The sequence below is a fragment of the Prosopis cineraria genome, unplaced genomic scaffold (genome assembly GCF_029017545.1).
Source record: "Prosopis cineraria cultivar Desert tree isolate PC_DT_omini unplaced genomic scaffold, ASM2901754v1 PC8, whole genome shotgun sequence".
NCBI lineage: Eukaryota > Viridiplantae > Streptophyta > Magnoliopsida > Fabales > Fabaceae > Prosopis > Prosopis cineraria.
In genome coordinates this window covers 32,969,443-32,991,632 of record NW_026555339.1, presented here as the reverse complement: position 1 = coordinate 32,991,632, position 22,190 = coordinate 32,969,443, and the positions used below count along the sequence as shown (strand labels likewise).

At 35.0% G+C, this 22,190-nt stretch overlaps 1 protein-coding gene across 1 annotated transcript in view; it reads left to right on the top strand.

Moving 5' to 3' along the window:
* The first annotated feature begins 895 nt into the window (after window positions 1–895).
* The window catches only part of LOC129317540 (uncharacterized), a 56,942-nt gene continuing 35,647 nt past the window's right edge, over window positions 896–22,190 (top strand). The window contains exon 1 of the mRNA XM_054961853.1: window positions 896–1,019. Within this exon, the coding sequence (XP_054817828.1) occupies window positions 896–1,019 (124 nt within the window). The remainder of the gene's footprint in view (window positions 1,020–22,190) is intronic.

Here is a 22,190-nt window from a genome sequence, read left to right as displayed (position 1 = left end):
CATTCCCTATCTTTATTAATTATCCTCAATGAATCATTACCCCATTCCTATAATTTAACATGTTCCCCTTTCCTTTCTCTCTCATTCATTTATCTTATTTTTTCCTTTATCCTTCAAGGACTTGAATTCCTCAAAACTCCTATCTAGCATAAAGTTTTTTGAGCCCTTAGAGAGTAATTTACTTGGTGCTATTGATATGCATGAATGTGAGTCTGATAATGAGGAGTTAATACAAATGTTTTCAAAGATACTTCACTCAACTGACAAAGAGATGTGCCTTCATGAAGAAATAGTTGAAATAATAAATATGGGGACTAAGGAAGAAAGGAAAGATATTAAAATAGTAAATAATCCTGAGAGAGAACAAATGATTGAGCTATTTAGAGAATACCTTGATGTGTTTGCTTGGTCTTATAAAGACATGCCAAGGCTCGATCCAGGCATTGCCTCTCATATAATCCTACTATTACCAAATGTTGAGCCTAAAAAGAAAAAATTGCAAAGAATGGAAGCAGAAACATCATTATAAATAAAGGAAGAAGTAATGAAACAGTTGGAGGCTGATTTTTTAGAAGTAGCTAAGTACCCTCAATGGGTAGCGAATGTAGTCCCTGTTCTCAAAAAGGATGGCAAAATTTGAATGTGTGTTTATTATCAAAATTTGAATGATGCAAGCCTGAAGGATGATTTCCCCTTACCCCACATTGATGTCCTATTAAACAATACTGCACGGAGTCATAAGTATTCACTTATTGATGGGTACTCATGATATAGTCAAATCTCATTACGTGAAAATGAGAAGGAGAAGACTACTTTCACCACACAATAGGGAACATAATGTTATCAAGTAATGCCATTTGGCTTAAAGAATGCTAGAGTAACTTATCAATGGGCAATGGTAGCCTTATTCCATGACATGATACATAAAGAGGTTGAAGTCTATGTTGATGATATGGTTGCCAAATCGATGGAAGGAGAAAGTCATATGGCTATCCTTCGAAAGCTATTCAAGAGGTTGCGTAAGTTTTAACTTAAATTAAACCCAAACAACTGTATCTTTGGGGCATTATCATGGAAGTTGTTAAGCTTCATTGTAAGTCATAAGGGGATAGAGGTAGATCCTGATAAAGTCAAGGCAATATGAGATATGCCTCCCCCTCGATCAGAGAAAGAAGTCTGTAGCTTTTTAGGATGATTAAATTACATTGCAAGATTTGTAACATCCTAAATTTCTTAATCCTAAGTTTAGAGATTAATTAAGGCAGAAGTGGAAGTCAATGTAGGATTATAGATTCGGATGATTAATTAGTATTTTAACTTGTTTGTGTTTTGTATGAACATATATGGGTGATAGGAGTGCATTTTGGGTTGAAGTAAGTGCGCGTGGTGAGAATAAATCTTACTGTGCCACCTACCGCGACTCGTGCTGCATGCACTGCAGCGCGTAGACTAGAAAATCACTTCTTAAGTCATAAAATGGGGTGATTTTCATAAAAGAAAATTGAGAAACACACGAGATAGAGAGAGAAGAAGGGTTGAGGAGCTTAGTCAAGCTATTTTGGAGCGGTGGAAGGTGATTCGGATTAGTAACTTCTCAAGTAAGTTACGTATAACTCTTTACCTTCATTCTACACAAATTTCTTTGAAAATGAGTTATAGAGAAATTGAATTGGAGGAATTTGAGGGGTTTGATTCTTTCTTAATAGTAATAAAAAGGTTTTCGAAGGTTAAATTAAAGCTTTGTGATGGGTTAGAGCTAAAGGGTAGAGCTTTAAACTTGCAGGCCTAATTTTAGCCTTTAGAGAGAGAAAGTTAGGGCAAAAATCTGATATGAGAGAAATAAGATCGGTTGAAGTGATGTAAAGCAGTAATTCGGTAGCCATGGATATAGAATGGATAAATGGAGAAGAGTTTACAGATGAATATAGCCCTAAGTAGTAAAAATGAGTTTTTGGTCAAAATGGACTAAATGACTAAAATGTGTCAAATGTGTTCAGATTGGCATATTGGACTCGTGAATAGAGGAAGGAAGCTTGAGATAAGCTTGTGTGATAGTTAAAATCCATGGGTAACCTTTCTAATGATAGAAGGGTTGAGGTAATCAAATAACTTCCTTTGTTTGATTATTTATTATAACTATATGTTAGTATGCTATGTAGTGTATGAAACGGTTTTAAACTAAGTATGTTTTATAGCATTGAGTGATGTGTGAAATGGCTTTTGGTTAAAATAAAGCATTAGAATTTGTGATTTTAAATGTAAAGTATTATATGTATGTGTTATCTGTAAGAAAGTATGTGAAATGGGAAATGGAACCTTAAATGGTTCGGGAAAGCATGATCATAGGGGTAGGAGTTTACTCGAGTATAGGAGATGATTAAGACCATATGGCAAGGTTTTCTTAGTACCCATTAGGGTGTGGTATTAGAAACAATTCTCTTTAGTGCCTTAAAAGGTGCGGTGTTGGAGATGAGAGACTCCTTAGTATCTTTGCGATGCAGTGTTGGAGTCAATGATGCTCCATTGTGTGTATTGGGAGAAATCATAGTCCATATTATGCATTAGAACATCTTTGGCCAGGTGATTCTACCACTGTAAGTGAGCTCAAGGCCAATGAGAGTGTATATTGGTCTAAGATGAGCCTATGGTTTTGTGTCAGAGTGATTTGGAGGTTCAGTTGATAGTGATCATGCTAGCATGTTATGTGATATGATGAAATATGTTGAGATAACATGGAATCCTATGTGATTAAGGAAAGGTTAAGAAATGAAATGAGATATGTGATATAAATGCTATTTTATGAGATTTTAATGATATATTATGTTTTCTTCCATATTGTTGCATGTGATAGTCATAGGAGTGAGTACTAAGATTTTTATCTCACCCCCGTAGTTACATGTTTACAGGACCGAGAAGTAACCAGGGCAAGGGATGAGAGTCTGGTCCAGCTTGAGTTGTGAAGCCGTGCACTTTGAGTTTGTGTAATGAACTAAATTGAGACTGTATATATGTGTATAAATGAGTTCCCATAGGGTTTTATGCATGAATTGAATTGAGATTTTGTGAAATCTAGCCTAATTGTTGGTATATATGTTGAAATGAATCAAGGGGCTATGATTTAGTATGTTTGTGTTGAAATGGTTGTTTGTGTTGGTGAATCTTAAGCTAAGGGATAAATTATGATGAAATGAAAAATTTGAGGGTTAAGATTATATTGTGAATATGAATAGGTTTGAATGTGTTGAGAAATAACTAAGTGGGCTAAGCTATGCCACGAAATGGCAAAGTGTGTAAAGTTTGTAAATTATGAAAATTGGCCATAAAAAGGTCAAATTTTGATATATGAGTACAATTATGATTAATTGTGGTCAATCAGGTATATCAGATCCTTTTGGACTTGGTTTAAGGCCTAATATAGTCTAGTGAGAGTAAGGGATTGATTTGAGCTCTTGGGTATGCAAAATTTTCAAAAAAAGTGACTTTTTGTACCCAGGTGTTTAAATTTTGATTGGACCATTAGATTGTGTCCAAACCTATCTCATTAGTTAGTATACGAGCTAAGCTTTGTGTGGGCAATTGAATCACTCCAATCAGATGTCGTATGTGAGAACGGCACACGCTAAAAATTTGTCATTTTTGCTATCAAAATGACAGTAGAAAATTGGACAGGCGTGCCGCGGCACATAGTGATACATGCTATGATGTATGGCACAGAAAGGGTAAGCATATAGCTCTATGCCACATGCCGCAATGCACGAACTGCACGCCACAATGGATGGACCATTTCTCAATTTTTTTATGAAATGCATGCCATTAGGATAGAAATGCTGGTGGGTTATGTCCACTACGTATTAGTGGAGTGTATGATTTGCTTCCACTGTGTATTTCTTTGATTATATTGTGAATTGAATGATTTTACAAAATAAGTCTTCTGCTGAAGCTTTTGAAATGAAATTTGATTATTGTAATTGATGTGAGGCAATGGTAACAACGTAATCTTCTCCTATGTTGAGTTGATATATAGGGAAGGTTACAGTTGCTGCTTTAGCTTTAGGCACTTATGAATTACTTTTGCCCAGTGGGCTTTTATTAGTTTTAAACAATTGCTATTATGTTTCTACTTTGAGTAGCAACATTGTTTCTCTTTTTTATTTAGATAAGGGAGGTTTTACTTCCATTACTAGAAATGGTAAATGTTCTATTTATGGAAATGACATTTTTTATGCTAATGGTGATTTGCATTTTGGTCATTATCTTTTAAATCTAGAATATCCTAGTAATGAAAAAATCTATGAAAGTAAGCCAAGAATTCATTGATCATCTCAAAAATTGTGGGATAGTCTCACAATTAACTCCTCTAATAACACTACAATGGAATGGTGTCTTTGAGTGGAGAAATAGGACACTATTAAATATGGTTTAATCCGAAATGAGTCAAGTAGATCTTCCACCATCCTTTTTAGGGCCATGCACTAGAAATAGCTACGTTCATACTGAACCGTGTTCTATCTAAGGCAATTGAGAAGACACCATATAAGATATGAATTGGAAAAAACCTAGTTTGTCTTTTCTCAAGATTTAGGAAAGTGATATTTATGTTAAAAAACCAGGCCTTAAATAAGTTAGCACCCAAATCCATAAAGTTCCTTTTTGTGGGGTATCTTAAAGAAATAAAAGGATACTATGTCTACAATCCCACTGATAATAAAGTATTTGTAATTCAAAATGGTATCTTTCTAGAAAGAGAATTTATCTCTAAAAGAACCAGGGAGAGCAAGATGCATCTTGAAGAAATTCAAGAACCACAAAATAGCACAGAGTCACAAATGAAAAATCAAGACAACTCACAAGAAGTAAATGAGCCTACTCAAATAACACAAGGCCCATGAAGGTCTGATAAGACACGTATCATCCTCAGAGATATGGATTTCTGATTAATGAATGTCGTAATGTGTTACTCATTTGGGACCAAATTTCGAGAAATAGCTAAATGCTATGAGGTCTGAAATGCAATCTATATATGATGATAAGGTATGGAACTTAGTCAATCCACTTGAAGGTATAAAAACAATCAGGTGCAAGGGGGTTTTTAAGGACAAAACTGACATGGATGGTAAAAATGTCTTCAAGGCATGATTGGTTGCAAAAGTATTCACCCAAACTCATAGTGTAGATTATGATGAGACCTTTTTCCCAGTTGCAATGGCCAAATCAATCACATAACTATGAAATATGGCAAATGGATGTTAAAACAGTATTCCTTAATGGATTTCTACTTGAGGAAGTATACATGACACAGCCTAAAGGCTTTGTGCTTCAAGAAGACTCTAGAAAGGTGTGTAAGCTTCAAAGATTCATTTATGGATTGAAGCAAGCATCTCGGAGCTAGAATTAATGTTTTGGTGAAATAATCAAAGTGTTTGGATTCATTAAAAACATTGATGAACCTTGTGTTTACAAAAGGGTTAATTGCAGCACAGTTATATTTCTAGTGTTATATGTAGGTGACATCCTACTCATTAAGAATGACATTCCTACCTTGCAGAATATTTAAATGATGGAATAATAACTATTATTGTATGCAAATTTAGCCAATGATAAGTAGCTATCCCAACTACCACACAACTCTAACACACAAGATCGTAGCATGAGTCTGAATGGTTCACTTAGTTTGCCTATCAATCTGAGGATGATAAGGGGTACTAAACTTCAAAGCAGTACCCATGGCTCTGTGTAACACTCCCCAGAACTTAGATGTGAATCTCAAATCTCGATCAGAAACTATATCTTTCGGCACTCCATGTAAACGTACAACTTCACGAATATAAATCTCAGCTAACTTCTCCGGAAAATCACTAATCCTTATGTCTAAAATGTGAGCTGACTTCATCAATTGGTCAACAATCACCCAGATAGCATCGTGCCTTAAATGAGTTCTTTACAATCTAAAGATAAAATCCATAGAAATGCTGTCTCATTTCCACTTAGGTATTTCTAATGGCTATAACATCCCAACCAGTCTTTGATGCTCTATCTTCACTTTTTGACAAGTTAAGCACCGTGCTACAAACTTAGTCACCTCTCTTTTTATTCCCGACCACCACCAATAATGCTTAACATCCTGATATATCTTCATAACTCCTGGGTGAATAGTATACTTACTGCAGTGTGCTTCATTTAGAATCACCTTTCTCAAATCTTCATCACTAGACACATAAATTCTATCTCAATAAACTACGAATCTATCATCATTAAAGCTAAAATCCTTAATTAGATTCGACTTAACCTCTTCTCAAATCTTAAGAAGATACTCATCTTCCAACTGTACTATTTTCAACTCTTTCTAGAAATCACTACTACCACAATAGTATAAGCACCAACTAAAGCTTTTAATGGTGCATCATGTTGAGAATCAATGAAAAACTCCATCATATTATGTTCTTGAACCATCAAACTACTAAGTGTAGCGTCTTCTTGCTCAATGCATCAACTACCATATTAGCTTTTCCTTGATGGTATTTCATCTCAAAGTCATAATCTTTAAGCAATTCCATCCATCTTCTCTGCCTCATATTTAATTCCTTCTAATCTATTAGATACTTTAAACTCTTGTTGTCACTGAACATGCAAAACATTGACCCAAACAAGTAATGTCACCAAATGTTCAGTGCAAAAACCACTGCTACCAGTTCTAATTCATGAGCTAGGTAGTTCTCTTCATGTTGTCTTAATGCATAAGCCACTACTCTTCCATCTTGCATCAGTACATAACCCAATCCTCTTAGGGAAGTATCTGTATACACTTCATACGGTAGTCTCGGATTCGGGATTATCAACACAAGTGCAATAGTCAACTTCTCCTTCAGCTTCTGAAATGCAGTCTTACACCTGTTATCCTAAACAAAAAGTTGATCTTTCAGGGTCATTTTTGTCAATGAGGAAGCAATCTGAGAAAAACTTTGGATAAACCTTCGGCGATATCAAGCTAATTCCAGAAAACTTTAAATCTCCATAACCGAACTAGGCCGTTCCCATTTCAACATAGCTTCAACTTTATGAGGATCAATAAAAATACCATCTCCTGATACCATATGGCACAAAAATCTAACTTTCCTTAGCCAAAACTTACATTTATTAAGCTTGGCATAGAGCTTGTTCTCCTTAAGAATCTGGAGGATGTAACCTCCTCTTATATTCACTCAATATAAAATAAGATTACAGTGTTATCACTACTTCACATCGATCACAAATAATCAAATTTCATTTGAAAAGCTTCGGCCAAAGACTTACTCCGTAAAATAAATCAAATCTCATTACAATCAGAGAAAAACATAGCGGAAGTAAATCACACACTCCTTAAATACATAGTGGACATAACCCACCAGCATTCCTATCCCAATTGCATGCGTTTCAACACAAAAATAAAACTGAAATTTGGTTTGTATGCCACGGCATGTGACACAGAGCCACATGTTCGCCCTTTCTATATAACCTCCTCCTATATCTGCTCAATATACAAGAAGATTACAGTGTTACCACTACCTCTTATTATTCATCATAATAAATTTCATTTCAAAAGCTTCAGCCGAAGACTTGTTTTATAAAATTGATTAGTTCACAGCACAATCAGAGAAAAACATGGCGGAAGTAAATCAAACACCTTAATTACATAGTGGACATAACTCACCAGTATTCATATCTCAATTGCATGCAATTCAGCACACAAATAGAACTAAAGTTTTAGATCGTGTACCGTGGCGGACGGTCACTGCGTCGTGGCATGTGGAACAGAGTAACACACTCACCTTGTCTGTGTCATATACCATAGCATGTGTCACCATGCGCTGTGGCACGCTTGTTCGGATTTCTGCTATCATTTTGATAGCAAAAATGATGAACTTTCGGCGTGCACCAATTTCTCATACGACATCCGATCGGAGTGATTCAAGTACCTACACAAAGTTTAGCTCGTATACTAACTAATGAGATAGGTTTGAACATGATCTAATAGTCCAATCAATTTGGACACCTGTGTGCAAAAAGTTACTTTTTCTAAAAATTTTATGCACCCAAGTGCTCAAATCGATCCCTTGTCCTCATTAGACCACACTATGCCTTGAACTAAGTCTAAAAGGATCTAATACACCTAATCAACCATAATTTATCACAATCATACTCATATATTAAAATTTGACCCTTCTATGGTCAATTTTCACAGTTCATTAACTTAATATACTATGCCATTTCTTGGCATAACTTGGTTATTTCTCAACTCATACATATGCAATCATATTCATAATACAATCTTAGCCCCCAAATTACTTATTTCATCATAATTTGTCCCTTGGCTTAAGATTCACTAACACAAACAACCTTTTCAAGCATATACTTCAGTTCATAGCCCTTTTTGTTTCAAACAACACATATAGACAATCAATCAGGCTAGACTTCACAAAAGCTCAATTCAATACATGCATACAACCCTATGGCAACTCATATACACTTATATATACAATTTCAGTTTAGTTCATCACACAACCTCAAAGTACACTGCTTCATAACTCAAGCCGATCCAGGCTCTCTTCCCTTGGATTGATCACTTTCCGATCATGTAAACATATAACCATGGGGGTGAGATAAAAATTTCAGTAACAGAATAACTCACTCCTATTAACTATCACATGCAACAATATGAAAGTAAACATAGTATACTATTAAAACCTCATAAAGTAGTATTTACATCATATATTACATTTTATTTTCAACTTTTCATCAATCCCAAAGGATTCCATATTATCTCAAGATATTTCATCATATCGCATAATATACTAAGATGATCTCTACCAATCAAACCTCCAAATCACCCCGACACGAAACCATAAGCTCATCTTAGACCAATGTAGACTCTCATTAGTCTTGAGCTCACCTACAGTGGTAGAATCACTCGGCCAAAGATATTCTAACACACAATACAGACTATGGTTTTGCCTAATACACACAATAGGGTATCGTTGACTCCAACACCATATCACAAGGACATTAAGGAGTCTCTCATCTCCAAAACTGTACCTTAATAGGCACTCAGGGGATCTTCTCCAATACCGCACCTTTCAAGAAACTAAAGAGAATTGTTTCCAACACTATACCCTAAAAAGGTACTAAGGAAACCTTGCCACATGGTGTTTATCATCTCCCACACTCAAGTGAACTCCCACTTCTATGATTATGCTTTCTCGAACCATTTAAGGTTCCTATTTATCATTTAACACTTTCTTACACATAACATATAATACTTTTCATGACAAAACATGCATTTCCATGCTTATTTCAATCAAAATCCATTTCCACACAACAATCACTCAATGCTATAAAACATACTCAGTTAAAAATTGTTTCATGCACTGCATAACATACAAACATATAGTTACAATAGATAGTCAAACAAAGAAAGTTATTTAGTTACCTCAACCCTTCTGTCACTAAAAAGATTACCCGTGGATTTCAACTATCACACAAGCTTATCTCAAGCTTCCTTTCTACACTTGTGCATCCAATATGCGAATCTGAACGCATTTGACACATTTTAGTTATTTGGTCCATTTTGACCAAAAACTTATTTTTACTAGTTAAGGCTATATTTATCCATAAAATCTTTTCCATTTATCCATTCTAAGTCCATGACTACCCAATTACTACTTTACATCACCTCAACCGGCCTTATTTCTCTTAGATCAGATTATTTGCCCTAACTTTTTCTCTCTAAAGGCTAAAATTGAGCCTACAGGTTCAAAGCTCTACTGTTCAGCTCTAAACCAGTCACAAAGCTCTAATTTAACTTTTGAGAACTTTTTTATTACTATTAGACAAGACTCAAACCCCTCGAATTCCACCGATTTAATTTTCCTATCACTCATTTTCAAGGAAATTTGTGTAAAATGGAAGGTAAGAGTTATACGTAGCTTATCTGGCAAATTACTGATCTAAATCACCTTCCACCTCTTCAAAATAGCTTGACTTAGCTCCTCAACCCTTCTCCTCTATCTATCTCATTTGTTTCTCAATTTTCCCTTATTAAAATCACCCCATTTCACGACTTAAAAAGTGATTTTTTGGTTCATGCACCACGCCACATGCATCACAAGTCGCGGCATGTGGCACAGTGAGGTTTATTCTCACTACAAGGACTTGCTTCGACCCAAAATGCACTCCTATCACTCATATTTGTTCATACAATGCACAAAGAAGTCAAAATACCAATTAATCATCTGAATCTCTAATCCCACCCTAACTTTCATTTCTCCTTCAATTAATCTCTAAACTTAGGATTAAGAAATTCAAGATGTTACAGAGGACAATCCAAAGATGTTTAGCATGCTGTTCCTCATCTTTCGAATAAACCAGAATGTCATTAATTAAAACCATAATGAATTGGTCTAAATATGGTCTAAAGATACAGTTCATGTAATCCATGAAAATTGCAGGTGCATTGGTCAGACTAAATGGCATGACAAGGAACTCATAGTGCCCATAACTCATACAAAAGGTGGTCTTAGGTACATCTTCCTCAGAAACCTTCAACTAATGATACCATGACCTCAAGTCAATCTTGGAAAAGACTGAGGCTCTAGCCAACTGATCTAACAGATTATCAATCCTAGGTAAAGGGTACTTTTTCTTCATCGTCGCCTTGTTCAATTGCCGGTAGTCAATACACAGCCACAAACTACCATCCTTCTTTCTCACAAATAACACCGGCAAACCCTAGGGTGATACACTCAACCTGATGTCAAGTAATTCCTTTATCTGTTACTTCAATTCATTCAATTAAAAGGGTGACATTTGGTATAAAGCTTTAGAAATTGGTTCTATACCAGGAATCAAATCTATTGAGAATTCAACTTCTCTTTCTGAAGGTAATCCAGACATCTCCTTCAAAAATACCTTAGGAAATTCATTTACTACTCTAATCTTCTTTATAGCCCCGTTGTATACACTACTTACTGCACAAATCACCATGTAAGCATTACACCCTTGCTTAATTAGTTTCTTAGCTCACACAACTGATAAAAATCTAAGTTGCTCAGTAGAACTAGTTCCTGCCAACGACACTAGCATTCTTTGCACAGTCTAGCGTAGCATTATTAGCTGCAAGCCAATCCATGCCAACTATCACATCAATCCCTTTCATGGGAATGCAAATCAAATTGATCACAAATACTCGATCCTCAAATATAATCTTAATTTTCTGACATGCTTTGCTAGTAATGCTTGAGGACTCAGAAGGTGTCATTACTTTAATCAACAGGTAACTCTTCCAACTTTAGCTTCAGCTTATTTACACATTCTTTCAAAATGAAGGAATGGGTAGCTCTAGAATCAAACAATGCTTCTATTCTATTACCGTGGATAGAAATAGTACCTTTAATCATGTTCAGAAATGCTTTGGCCTCTTCTTGCATCACAGTAAATACTCGTCCCAGAACCATAGCTTGCTGCTCTACCATCTCAACTCTGCCTTTAGAGTAATACTTGGTAATATGGCCTGGCTTCCCGCACTTAAAACAGGACCAACATCTTCCTACATAGAATCTATCGTAGATACTACACTGGGGTGACCTTTTAGTGCTAAGGGTAGGAGCTGGTGTGTTGGAGGCTTGCCTTGAAGGTTGTTGAGGCCTAATTCTGACCCAGTACTCCTCTGTATAGATCCTCTTAAACTAATTAGGTTTGAAAAACTCTACTAAAACTCCTTTTCCTAGAAGGTCCATACCTGCTCGAGCTATACATAGGCTTCTTTGATACACCACTCGACAGACCCAGAGAAGGTGGAAATCTTCCCATACTATCCCTCTTATTTTCAGCCTCTACTTCTTTACCTCTCTTCGTAGCTATCCTCAACTTATGGCACATGTCATCATAAGTAGTGACGTCAAATAGAGCAATTTGCTACCTGTACTCTGGATGCATCTTTTCTAAAAACCATTCTGCCTTCCACCTAATGTCATTATGGTGCTGCAGATATGTAGAATAGCCTGATAAGTTGTTAAACTTCTTTATGAATTCCTCTTCATCCAAGTCCCCTTACCTGAATGCGTGGAATTCTTCCTCTTTCTTAGTATAAAAAGATATTGGGAAGTAATAGTTGAAGAACACCCTCTTGAATTCTTCCCAAGAATAACTCACACCACTAGTCAGCCTCACTAAATCCCACCATCAAGCTGCTCCGACTAATTGGACTGTAGCTAAGGTCACTTTCTACTCTAAAGTGTAGGTCACCACTTTAAATATTGTTTTGAGACGCTCAATCTATTACTCGGCCTCTCCTTCTCTCATACTACCATCAAAGGTAGGTAGACCGAACCTCACATATGTCTTCCAGGCTTGGTTGATAGATGGATTTATAGTAACTCTCACATTCTATCTACTACTCAAAGCTTGAGGCAGCTCAGGTCAACTATGAACTTCTTCCGGTATTGGCCTCTCTTGAGCTTCTCTTTCCTCTGCTTGTTCTCTACCCTACAATAACACATCATGGTCTCTTATAGTTTGCCAAGTATCTATCACCATATCTCTCAGCTCTTCTAACAAGCTATCTCTTCTATCGGCTTGTTAAGGCATATTTGGTTGAACCTCAAGCACAAGTTCATCCTCAACCAAGTCTGCCTAGACACTCGAGTGCTACGTGTAGCTCGAATACCTCTTCTTCTCATTTTCTCCCCTCCCAAGAATAAAAGTAACATATAAGTTAAGCAAAAGGGAAAGAATAGGTGTAATAAATAATATATAAGTTGCCAAAGTCTAACATAAATACACAAACAAGCACAAAACTAGATCGTGAAACTTGAGAAACTGATACCAACTAATACTGTAATGCCCTCACTGACATTACCATGCGCTCTATTACAATTGATCTAATTACTTTGAAATCATTTAAGTTGTAAATATTGAAAACATTGGGATCCCAAAAATTTTTCAAAAATTGTTTTATAACTTACTCAAGTATAAATCTTATTACACATAGCGGAAGCAATAAACTTATGTACACTAAGGATCTAGAAAACATGTGCATCACTAAAAAAACAAAGTGAAATTTGGCACTGTGTGCCGCAGCTCATGCCACATGCGCCGTGGCATATAGCACAGAGGCCACATTCACTCACTTTGTGCCTTGCGTTGCAGCATGCGAGTATATACATTGTGGCACACACACCTGAATTTGTTGTGAAATGGCAGTTTTTAATATGAAATTTAGATACGTGCCTTTCCACATACGATGTCTGATTGGGATGGTTCAAGCACCGACATGAAGCTTGTTTTAAAATCTAACTAATAACACTAGTTTCATCTCAATATGATATCTCTATCAAAAATTGAATAGCCAAGTGCATTTTGACTAGTTTTTGCCAAAATTTTGCCACCCAAGTGTCTTAATTCAAAACCAAATATCATTAGCCACTTTTTGGGCCTTGACTAAGTCCAAATAGACAATACATACCTAATTGGCCATACACATGCATAATATAACACACATACACAAATTAGCCTGTGAATCACCCATTTCACCTTTTAGGCTAAATTCACATTTTCAATTCTTTAATCTCATATATGGCCAAATCATTACATATAATCTCCACCCATCTCATATTCACACATAATTACATTCATCCACTAGCCCATCCAGTCATTTCATCATTCATGCATATACAAGAGCTAGGGAGCTCAAAATCACAAAACATACCATAATCATATCTTTATACACATGTATAAAAATCCTATGGCAACTTATACATATACAAGACTAATAATAACCAAATTCATTACACCAAAACCTTACAAAGGCTTAGGGAGAGATCTCAACTCAGCCAATGTCTTTCCATTTCGAACCACTAGTACTAGGACTTGAAAAATGTAAATAACCACGGGTGAGATAAAAATCTCAGTAACCAATATAGTTCATTAAATTCCTATTTTCACATATAACCATGCTAAAGTAACAAAATAAAGTGATATAACATATATATATATATATATATATGAAATGATTCCTCTTTTCAAAACAATTCCACACAAATACACACTAGCATGATAGTCTAGCCACCAAACTTCTAATTCTCATCGATATGAAACCATAGGCTCTTCTAGATCAACCACTTGTTGACCCAAGCACACTTTCGGTGGTAGAAACACCCAGCCAAAGGTAATCTAACCCACCTATGGACTATGATTTTTCCCTCTTCACAACTTGTGATAGAGGCATCGTTGACTCCTAACCGCACCCTATTGGGCACTAGAGAATTGCTAGATTGCCTGAATATCCCATAGTAACAGTCCTATAATGTGTTGTACCAAATTACCCATGGTACCAGCTGTATAATGCTACACTAGATGTCTCATGGTGTCAGCCCAACCATATAGATTTTTCACTCCCATATTTCTACACACACACATCTCCACATATCCTGGGTGAACTCTCACCCCCTATGATCATGCTCTTTCACAATTTCTACTACTTTTTCTTCACATTTCAACATCGTAAACTTTTATACATAGTATATACATATCAATCAAAATCAATAGCCTTTTACAAATTAATTTTCACACTAAAATTATTTACAATATCAAATTATGCACAAAACTCTTCAAAACCACAACTTTATTAAATTATGCCACAGCTTGTACTGCATGCATCATGGCGCTTGGACTAGAAAATCACTTCTTAAGTTATGAAATTTGGTGATTTTCACAAGTCAAAATCTGAGGAACACACAGGAGACAAAAGGTGGAGGGCTAAAAAGCTAAGTCAAGCCATTTCAAGTCATTAGAAGGTGATTTGGATTGATAGCTTGTTACGTTAGCTATGTATAACTCTTACCTTCAATTCTATACAAATTTCTCTAAAAATGGGTTATAAGGAAATTAAACTGGTGGAATTTGAGGGGTTTAATTCTTGCTCAATAGTAATAAAGCTTTATAACTGGTTTAAATCTGAATGGTAGAGCTTTGAACCCATAAGCTCAATTTCACCTTAGAGAAAGAGTATTAGGGCAAAAATATGAATTTAGTAAAATAAGACTAGTTGAGGTGATGTAAAATAGTAATTGAATAGTAATGGATTTAGAATGGATTAATGAAAAATAGTTTATGGATGAATATAGCCCTAAGTAGTAGAAATGAGTTTTTGGTCAAAATAGAGCAAATGACTAAAACATATCAAATGTGTCTAGATTGGCATATTAGACATATGAGTAGAGGAAGGAAGCTTGAGATAGATTATAGAGGTTATTAAAATCCACAGGTAACCTTTCTATTAATAGAAGGGTTGAGGTAACTAAATAACTTCCTTTGTTTGACTGTTTATTATAACTATATATTAACTGAGCATGTTTTATAGCATTGTGTGATTGTTGTATGAAATGGATTTTAATTAAAATAAAAAATTAAAATGTGTGATTTTAAATGAAATGTAAGATATATGTGTGTGTGTGTGTGTGTGTGTGTGTTATATTTAAAAAAATGAGTAAAATGATAAGTGGAAACCTTAAATGGTTTGGAAAAGCATGATTATAGGGGTGAGAATTCACCTGAGTAGAGGAAATGATAAAGATTGTATGGCATGGTTTCCTTAGTACTTGATAGGGTACGATGTTAGAACAATTCTCCTTCGTGCCTATTAAGGTGCGGTGTTGGAGGAACTCTTCTTAGTGTCTATTGAGGTGCGGTGTTGGTGATAGACTCCTTAGTGTCTTTGTGATATAGTGTTAGAGTCAATGATGCCCCATTATGTGTATTGGGGTAAACCATAGTCTATGTTATGTGTTAGAACATCTTTGGCTAGGTGATTCTACTACTGTAGGTGAGCTCAAGGCCAATAAGAGTACATTAGTCTAAAGTAAGCCTATAGTTTTATGTTGGGGTGATTTGGAGGTTCAATTAATAGTGATCATGCTAACATATTATGTGATATGTTGAGATATGTTATTAGATGGCATAGGATCCTATGTGATTGATGAAAAGTTGAGAATGAAATGAGATATGTGATATAAATGTTATTTTAATGAGATTTGAATAATATAATATGCTTTACTTCCACGTTGTTGCATGTGATAGTCAATAGGAGTGAGTTATTCTATTACTAAGATTTTTATCTCACCCTTGTGGTTACATATTTACAGGATTGAGAAGTGATCAAGGCAAGGAAAAAGAGTCCAAATTAGCTTGAGTTGTGAAGCCATGTACTTTGAGTTCGTGTAATGAATTGAACCAAGATTATATGTGTGTGTATGTGTGTGTGTGTGTGAATGAGTTGCCATAGGGTTGTATGCATGAATTGAATTGAGATTTTGTGAAATCTAGTCCGATTGTGTGTATATATGTTGAAATGAATTGATAGGCTATGATTGAGTATGTTTGTGTTAAAATAGTTATTTGTATTAGTAAATCTTAAGCCTAAGAGACAAATTATGATGAATGAGTACTTTGAGGCTAAGATTATATTGTGAACATGAATGCATATGAATGTGATTAGAAAATGCCAAGTAGGCCTAAGTTATACCAAGAAATGGCAAAGTGTATAAAATTGTGAAATTGTAAAAATTGGCCATAGATGGGTCGAATTTTAATACATGAGTATGATTGTGTTAAATTATGGTCAATCAAGTGTATTAGGTTATTTTGGACTTGATTCAAGGTTTAGTGTTGTCTAATGAGAGAATGGGATCAATTTGAGCGCTTGGGTGCATAAATTTTTTTAAAAAAGTGACTTTTTACACTCAGGTATCTAAATTTTGATCAGACTATTAGATCATATCCAAACCTATCTCATTAGTTAGCTTATGACTTAAGCTATGTGTGGGCACATAAATCACTTTGATCGGACATTATATGTGAAAATGGCACACGTGGGAAGTGCATCATTTTTGCTGTCAAAATGATAGCAGAAAATTGAATAGGTGCATCGTGGCACATGGTGAAACATGCCGTGGCGCACAGCACAAAAAGGTTTAGTATGTGGTTCTACGCCACATGCCACGGCACACATACTATATACCACGGTGCACGAACCTATTGCTAACTTGATTTTTATGCTCTCAAGGCATGCAATGATGGAGGTGAATGTAAATAGATTATTTTTACTATGTATTTTGATGTGTTGCATGATTTGATAATTTTGTGAAATATGTCTTTGGCTAAAGCTTTTCAAATAAAACATTTGTTTACTGATGATTGTAAATGATGTGGTAGTACCATAATCTTCTTCTCTATTGAGTGGATATAAGAGGAGGTTACAGGTAACCTTTCTTAAGAACAAAAGAGTTAAGGTAACCATATAGTTTATTATGTTTATTAACTATTATAGTTGCATAGGGGTAAATATTCAAATGATGATTTGATGTTTGTGGAATTTTGTGATAAATGTTTTTATAATGTATATGGTTTTAGCAACTAAATGTATTTTGATATGTTTAATTAGTTGTAGATGACTTTCAAATGAAAAGGAAATATATATATATATATATATAATGTAATAAGTGGAAAAGTAGTAATGTATACATCTGAAAGGCATGATCATAAGGAGTAGGAGTTCACCCTAGGCATATATGGATGTGTAGGTGTGAAGATGTGAGTGAACAAATCCATATGGTTAGGTTGGCACCATAAGACACCCGGTACAACAAATTATATTGAGAAATATTACAATTATGCTCAAATGTGTGAAATGGGCTATTTACTAGCCAAATTTGGATATATGTGTAATACTATTTATATAAAAGGACAATCAGGTGTAAATTATCCCATTGGACATAGTCAAAGCTCTAGAAGTGGCCAATGACTTATGGTTTCCAATTGTGGTGCCCAAATGGAAGATTTTGACTTAAATTGTTCAAAATGCATTTAGGTGTCTAACTTTTAAATGAGATATCAGATTTAACAAAACTAGTGTCATTGGTTAGATTTTGAAATAAGCTTCGTATAGCCGCTTGAACCACCTAAATGGGACATCTGATGTGAAAATGGTGCATATCTGAAGTTCACATCAAAACTGCTATTTTGACAATAGAATCTGATATGTGCACTGCGGTGTATGTATCAACATGCGAGTGCCTCTGTGCCATATGTCGTGGTGCATGGCTTATATCTTGCCTAAAATATGTTATTTGGAATCAGTTTTCTCTTAGGTTTTCGTGCATATGATTTTAGTGCTTCTGCTATGTACTATTTTACAACTTGAGTATTTTAGAAATGGTTCTCAAATTTTTTAAATTGGGATCGTAACCTTTCTTAAAAGATTTTTATTTTTTAGATTGTGTGTTTGAGTTCAAATGGTAATGTCGGGAAGGGCACTACAAATTATTGGTATCAAATTCTTGAGTTTCAAGATATAGTTAGCCTGATTGTTTGTTGCATCCATCCTAGTACATGGCAAGTTATATCTCTTTTCATTACACCACTCTTTCCCTTTTGCTTACCTTTCTTTTATTTCCATTCTTAGGAGGGTAGAAAAATTAAAAGAGGTACTCGAACTTTGAGAGGTACTCGAGCATTGAGATGTTTGGTAGATGATGAGCCTATACCAAAGGTTTAACCGAATGAAAAACAATGAGGAGATAGAAGGGATAGTTTGCTAGAGGAGTTAGGGATATGATGATCGATATAAGGAGGACTGTTCAAGATCATGATGTGAGACTAGAGAGGTGGAATGAAAGATTAAGATAGGTTGGTACCAGAAGAAGCTCATAACAAACCTGATCCATCTCAGGCTTTGTGTAATATCCTAAATTCCTAACTCTTTCATTAATTCTAATTAAAGGGGTAAATTAGTAATTTAATGTGAGACTAAGATCGTGGATGGTGGAATGTTTTTAATTTTTGGGGGTGTTGTATGTGTAACATCTTGATTTTTCTAATCTTATGATTAGCTATTAATCAAGGGTAAAGTGATAATTAGTAGAAGGATTAGAGATTTGGATGATTAATTGATGATTTGTGTCCTTTAGATGTTGAATAGATAGATACAGGTGGAAAGGGCATGTTTCGAGTTGAATTGTGTGCACGTGGTGAGGATTCTCCTCACTATGTCATGCGTCACAGTGCATGTATGTATAAGAAGATGACTTAATAAGTCATGAATCAGTTAATGAGGGTAGAGAGAAAAGAAGGAAAGAATGAAAGGGTGAGGAGAGAAAGATATCTCTCTGCTAGGGCATATGATATTGAGGCTAAGGAAGAGTTCCCCTACCAGTGACATATCATGTAAGCTTCATATTGCTCTTACCTCTAATTCTACGTAATTTCTCTTAGGATAAGTTATAGAGAAATTGAATCGGGAAAATTTAAAGGCTTTATTTCTTACCCAATGGTAATAAAAAGGTTCTCGGAAGTTAAATTAGAGCTTTGTAACTAGTTTGAAGTTGAACAATAAAACTTTAAACTCGTGGGCTCAATTTGGCCTTAAATTCTGTAGGAATTAGGGTGGAAATCTGGTTTAACTAAGATGGGATAGTTATAGATAATGTAAAGTGGTAATTGAGTGGTAATTAGCCTAGGTTAGATAAGTGGAAAGTAATAAATGGCTAGTTATAGCCATAATTGATAATTAAGTGTTTTTGGTCAATTTGATCAATTTGAATTAATAATAGTGCCAATTATGTGTAGATTGGCATAATTCACATGTGAGTTGAGAAATGAAGCGTATAGAGAGCTATAGTGGTAATCGAATCTATAGGTAGCCTTTCTATTGATATAAGGGTTGAAGTAACTGAATAACTTCCTTTGTTTGACTATTTATTGTAACTATGTGTGAGTATGCTATATAGTGCATGAAATCATTTTAAACTAAGCATGTTTTGTAACATTTCATGTTTATTACATAAAAAGGAACTTTGGTTAAACAAATAAATGAAATTGTGTAATTGATATAGAAATGCATATATATGCATGTATATAAGAAAATGTCGTGAAAATTAAAGCATGATCACAAGGATAGGAGTTTACCCGTAGGGAGTTGTAGAGAAAGACCATATGACATTATTCTTCAAGTGCCCAACGAGGTGTGGTGTTGAAAAATTATGTCTCCTTAGTGCCTTTTAAGGTGTAGTATTGGAGATTATCTCCTTAGTACCTATTGAGATATGGTGTTGGAGATTAAGACTCCTTAATATCATTGTGATGTGAAGTTGGAGTCAACGACACCCTATTGTGTGTATTGGGGGAAACCATAGTTTGAAAGTGAGATAGAACAGCTTTGACTAGGTGATTCTTCCACTAAAGGTGAGCTCAGGACCAATGTGAGTGTATATTGGTTTAAGGCAAGCCTATGGTTTTAAGTCAGGGTGATTTAAAGGTTTGGTCTATAGTGATTATGTTGTGTATTAGTAAAATGGTGAAAAGTGATGAAATGTGGTGATTATGCTTTACAAGTGGTGAAATGTTATATATTAATGAGATTTAAGTGAAACATAAGTATATGCTATGTTTACTTGTATATTATGATATACTTCCATATAGTTACATGTAATAGTTGTTAGTAGTGAGTTATTCTATTACTGAGATTATTATCTCAACCCTCTGGTTACATTTTAGAGGACCGAGTAGTGAGTCAGGTAAGGGAAAAGAGTCTAGACTGGCATAATAGTGCCATGGCTACGAGACCTTTGAATTTGTGTAATGAACTAACTGAATGTAAATATTGTATATATATAAATTGCCATAGGGTTGCATTCATGTTTTGAGTTGTGATATGTGGAAAATTGTAGTGATATCATAAATCTTAGTCCTTGTGGGGAAATATGTGGTGAAATGAATTATATAGGCTAAGAATGTAGTTGTGAATATGTGGTAAATATGTAAAGTGGTGAAAAAGGCCAAGTGGGTTAATTTATATTAAGTGGTGAAATTTTAAGAAATGTGAAAATAGGCTGTTGATGAGCCAAAATGTGATATTTGTGTGTATATGTTTATAATATGGTCAATAAGGTGTAATAGGTCCTTTTAGACTTGATTCAAGGCCTAGAATGGTCTGATGAGATTAAAGGGTTGAGTTTAGCACTTGGATGAGTAAATTTTTTGAAAAAAGACTTTTTACACTCGGGTGTTTAAATTTTAATCAAACCGTTAGATCATGTCCAAACCAATCTCATTAGATAGCTTATGAGATAAGTTTCATGTGGGTGCTTACACATAGTGTGTCATACACAGTGCATAACATAGAAGAGACTTGGGTGTATGGCTCTATGCCACATGCTGTGGCACATGACTGTTTGCCACGGCGTATGGCCCATATTCTAACCTAATTTGTAGTTTTAATGCATGCAATGATGGTTATGAATGTATATGGGTTATTTCCAATTCACATTGTTTAGATATATTATGATTTTAATAATTTTGTAAAATGAGTTTTAGGCCCAAGCTTTTTAAACAAAGTATTTGGTTATTGTTTGGTGTAATTAGTATGGTAATTTAGTTAATCTTCTTTTATATTTGGTGGAAATAGGGGAGAGTTATAGATGGATAGATGCGAGTGAAAGGTCGACATTTTGAAGTAGAGCGTGTGAGCACGGTGAGGAGTTTTCTCATTATGCCACGCGTTACAGCTAGTGCAAGATGCACCGTGGTATATGGTATAGAAATCTAGTAGATAAGGACGTGGTCAGCTCAAGGAAAAAGAAAGAAAACAAAGAAAAAGAGGCAAGAGAAGGGGAGGAAGAAGAAAGCTCTGCTAGGGCATAAGATTTGAAGAGCAAGGAAAACATTTTTGACCTATTACTTATTAGATAAGTTTCGTACTATCTTAACCTCCGATTTGACCCTATTTTCTCTTAGTTTAAACAATTGAGAAATTGAATTTGAAAGTTTGAAGGAGTCAATTTCTTGTCCTATAGTAATAAAAAGATTCTCTGAGATTAAATTAGGACGTTATAATTGGTCTAAGTCTGAACGATAAAGCTTTAAAGTTAAAGGTTCAAATTGGTTGAATTGGAAGGAGGAAAGTGGGTGAAAATGGAGAACGAGCATGTTAATGCTTGAAATGAGAGGTGTTTGGGTATAATAGGTGAGAATAGATTTAGGATTGATAGTTAAGATTGTTTAGGTACCTAATTGTTACAATTGGTACTGTTGGTCAGTGTAGTAATTGACTCAAAGTGTCAATTTTGTAATAGAATTTTGTGTGTAAGGCATGAATTAAGCAGAAG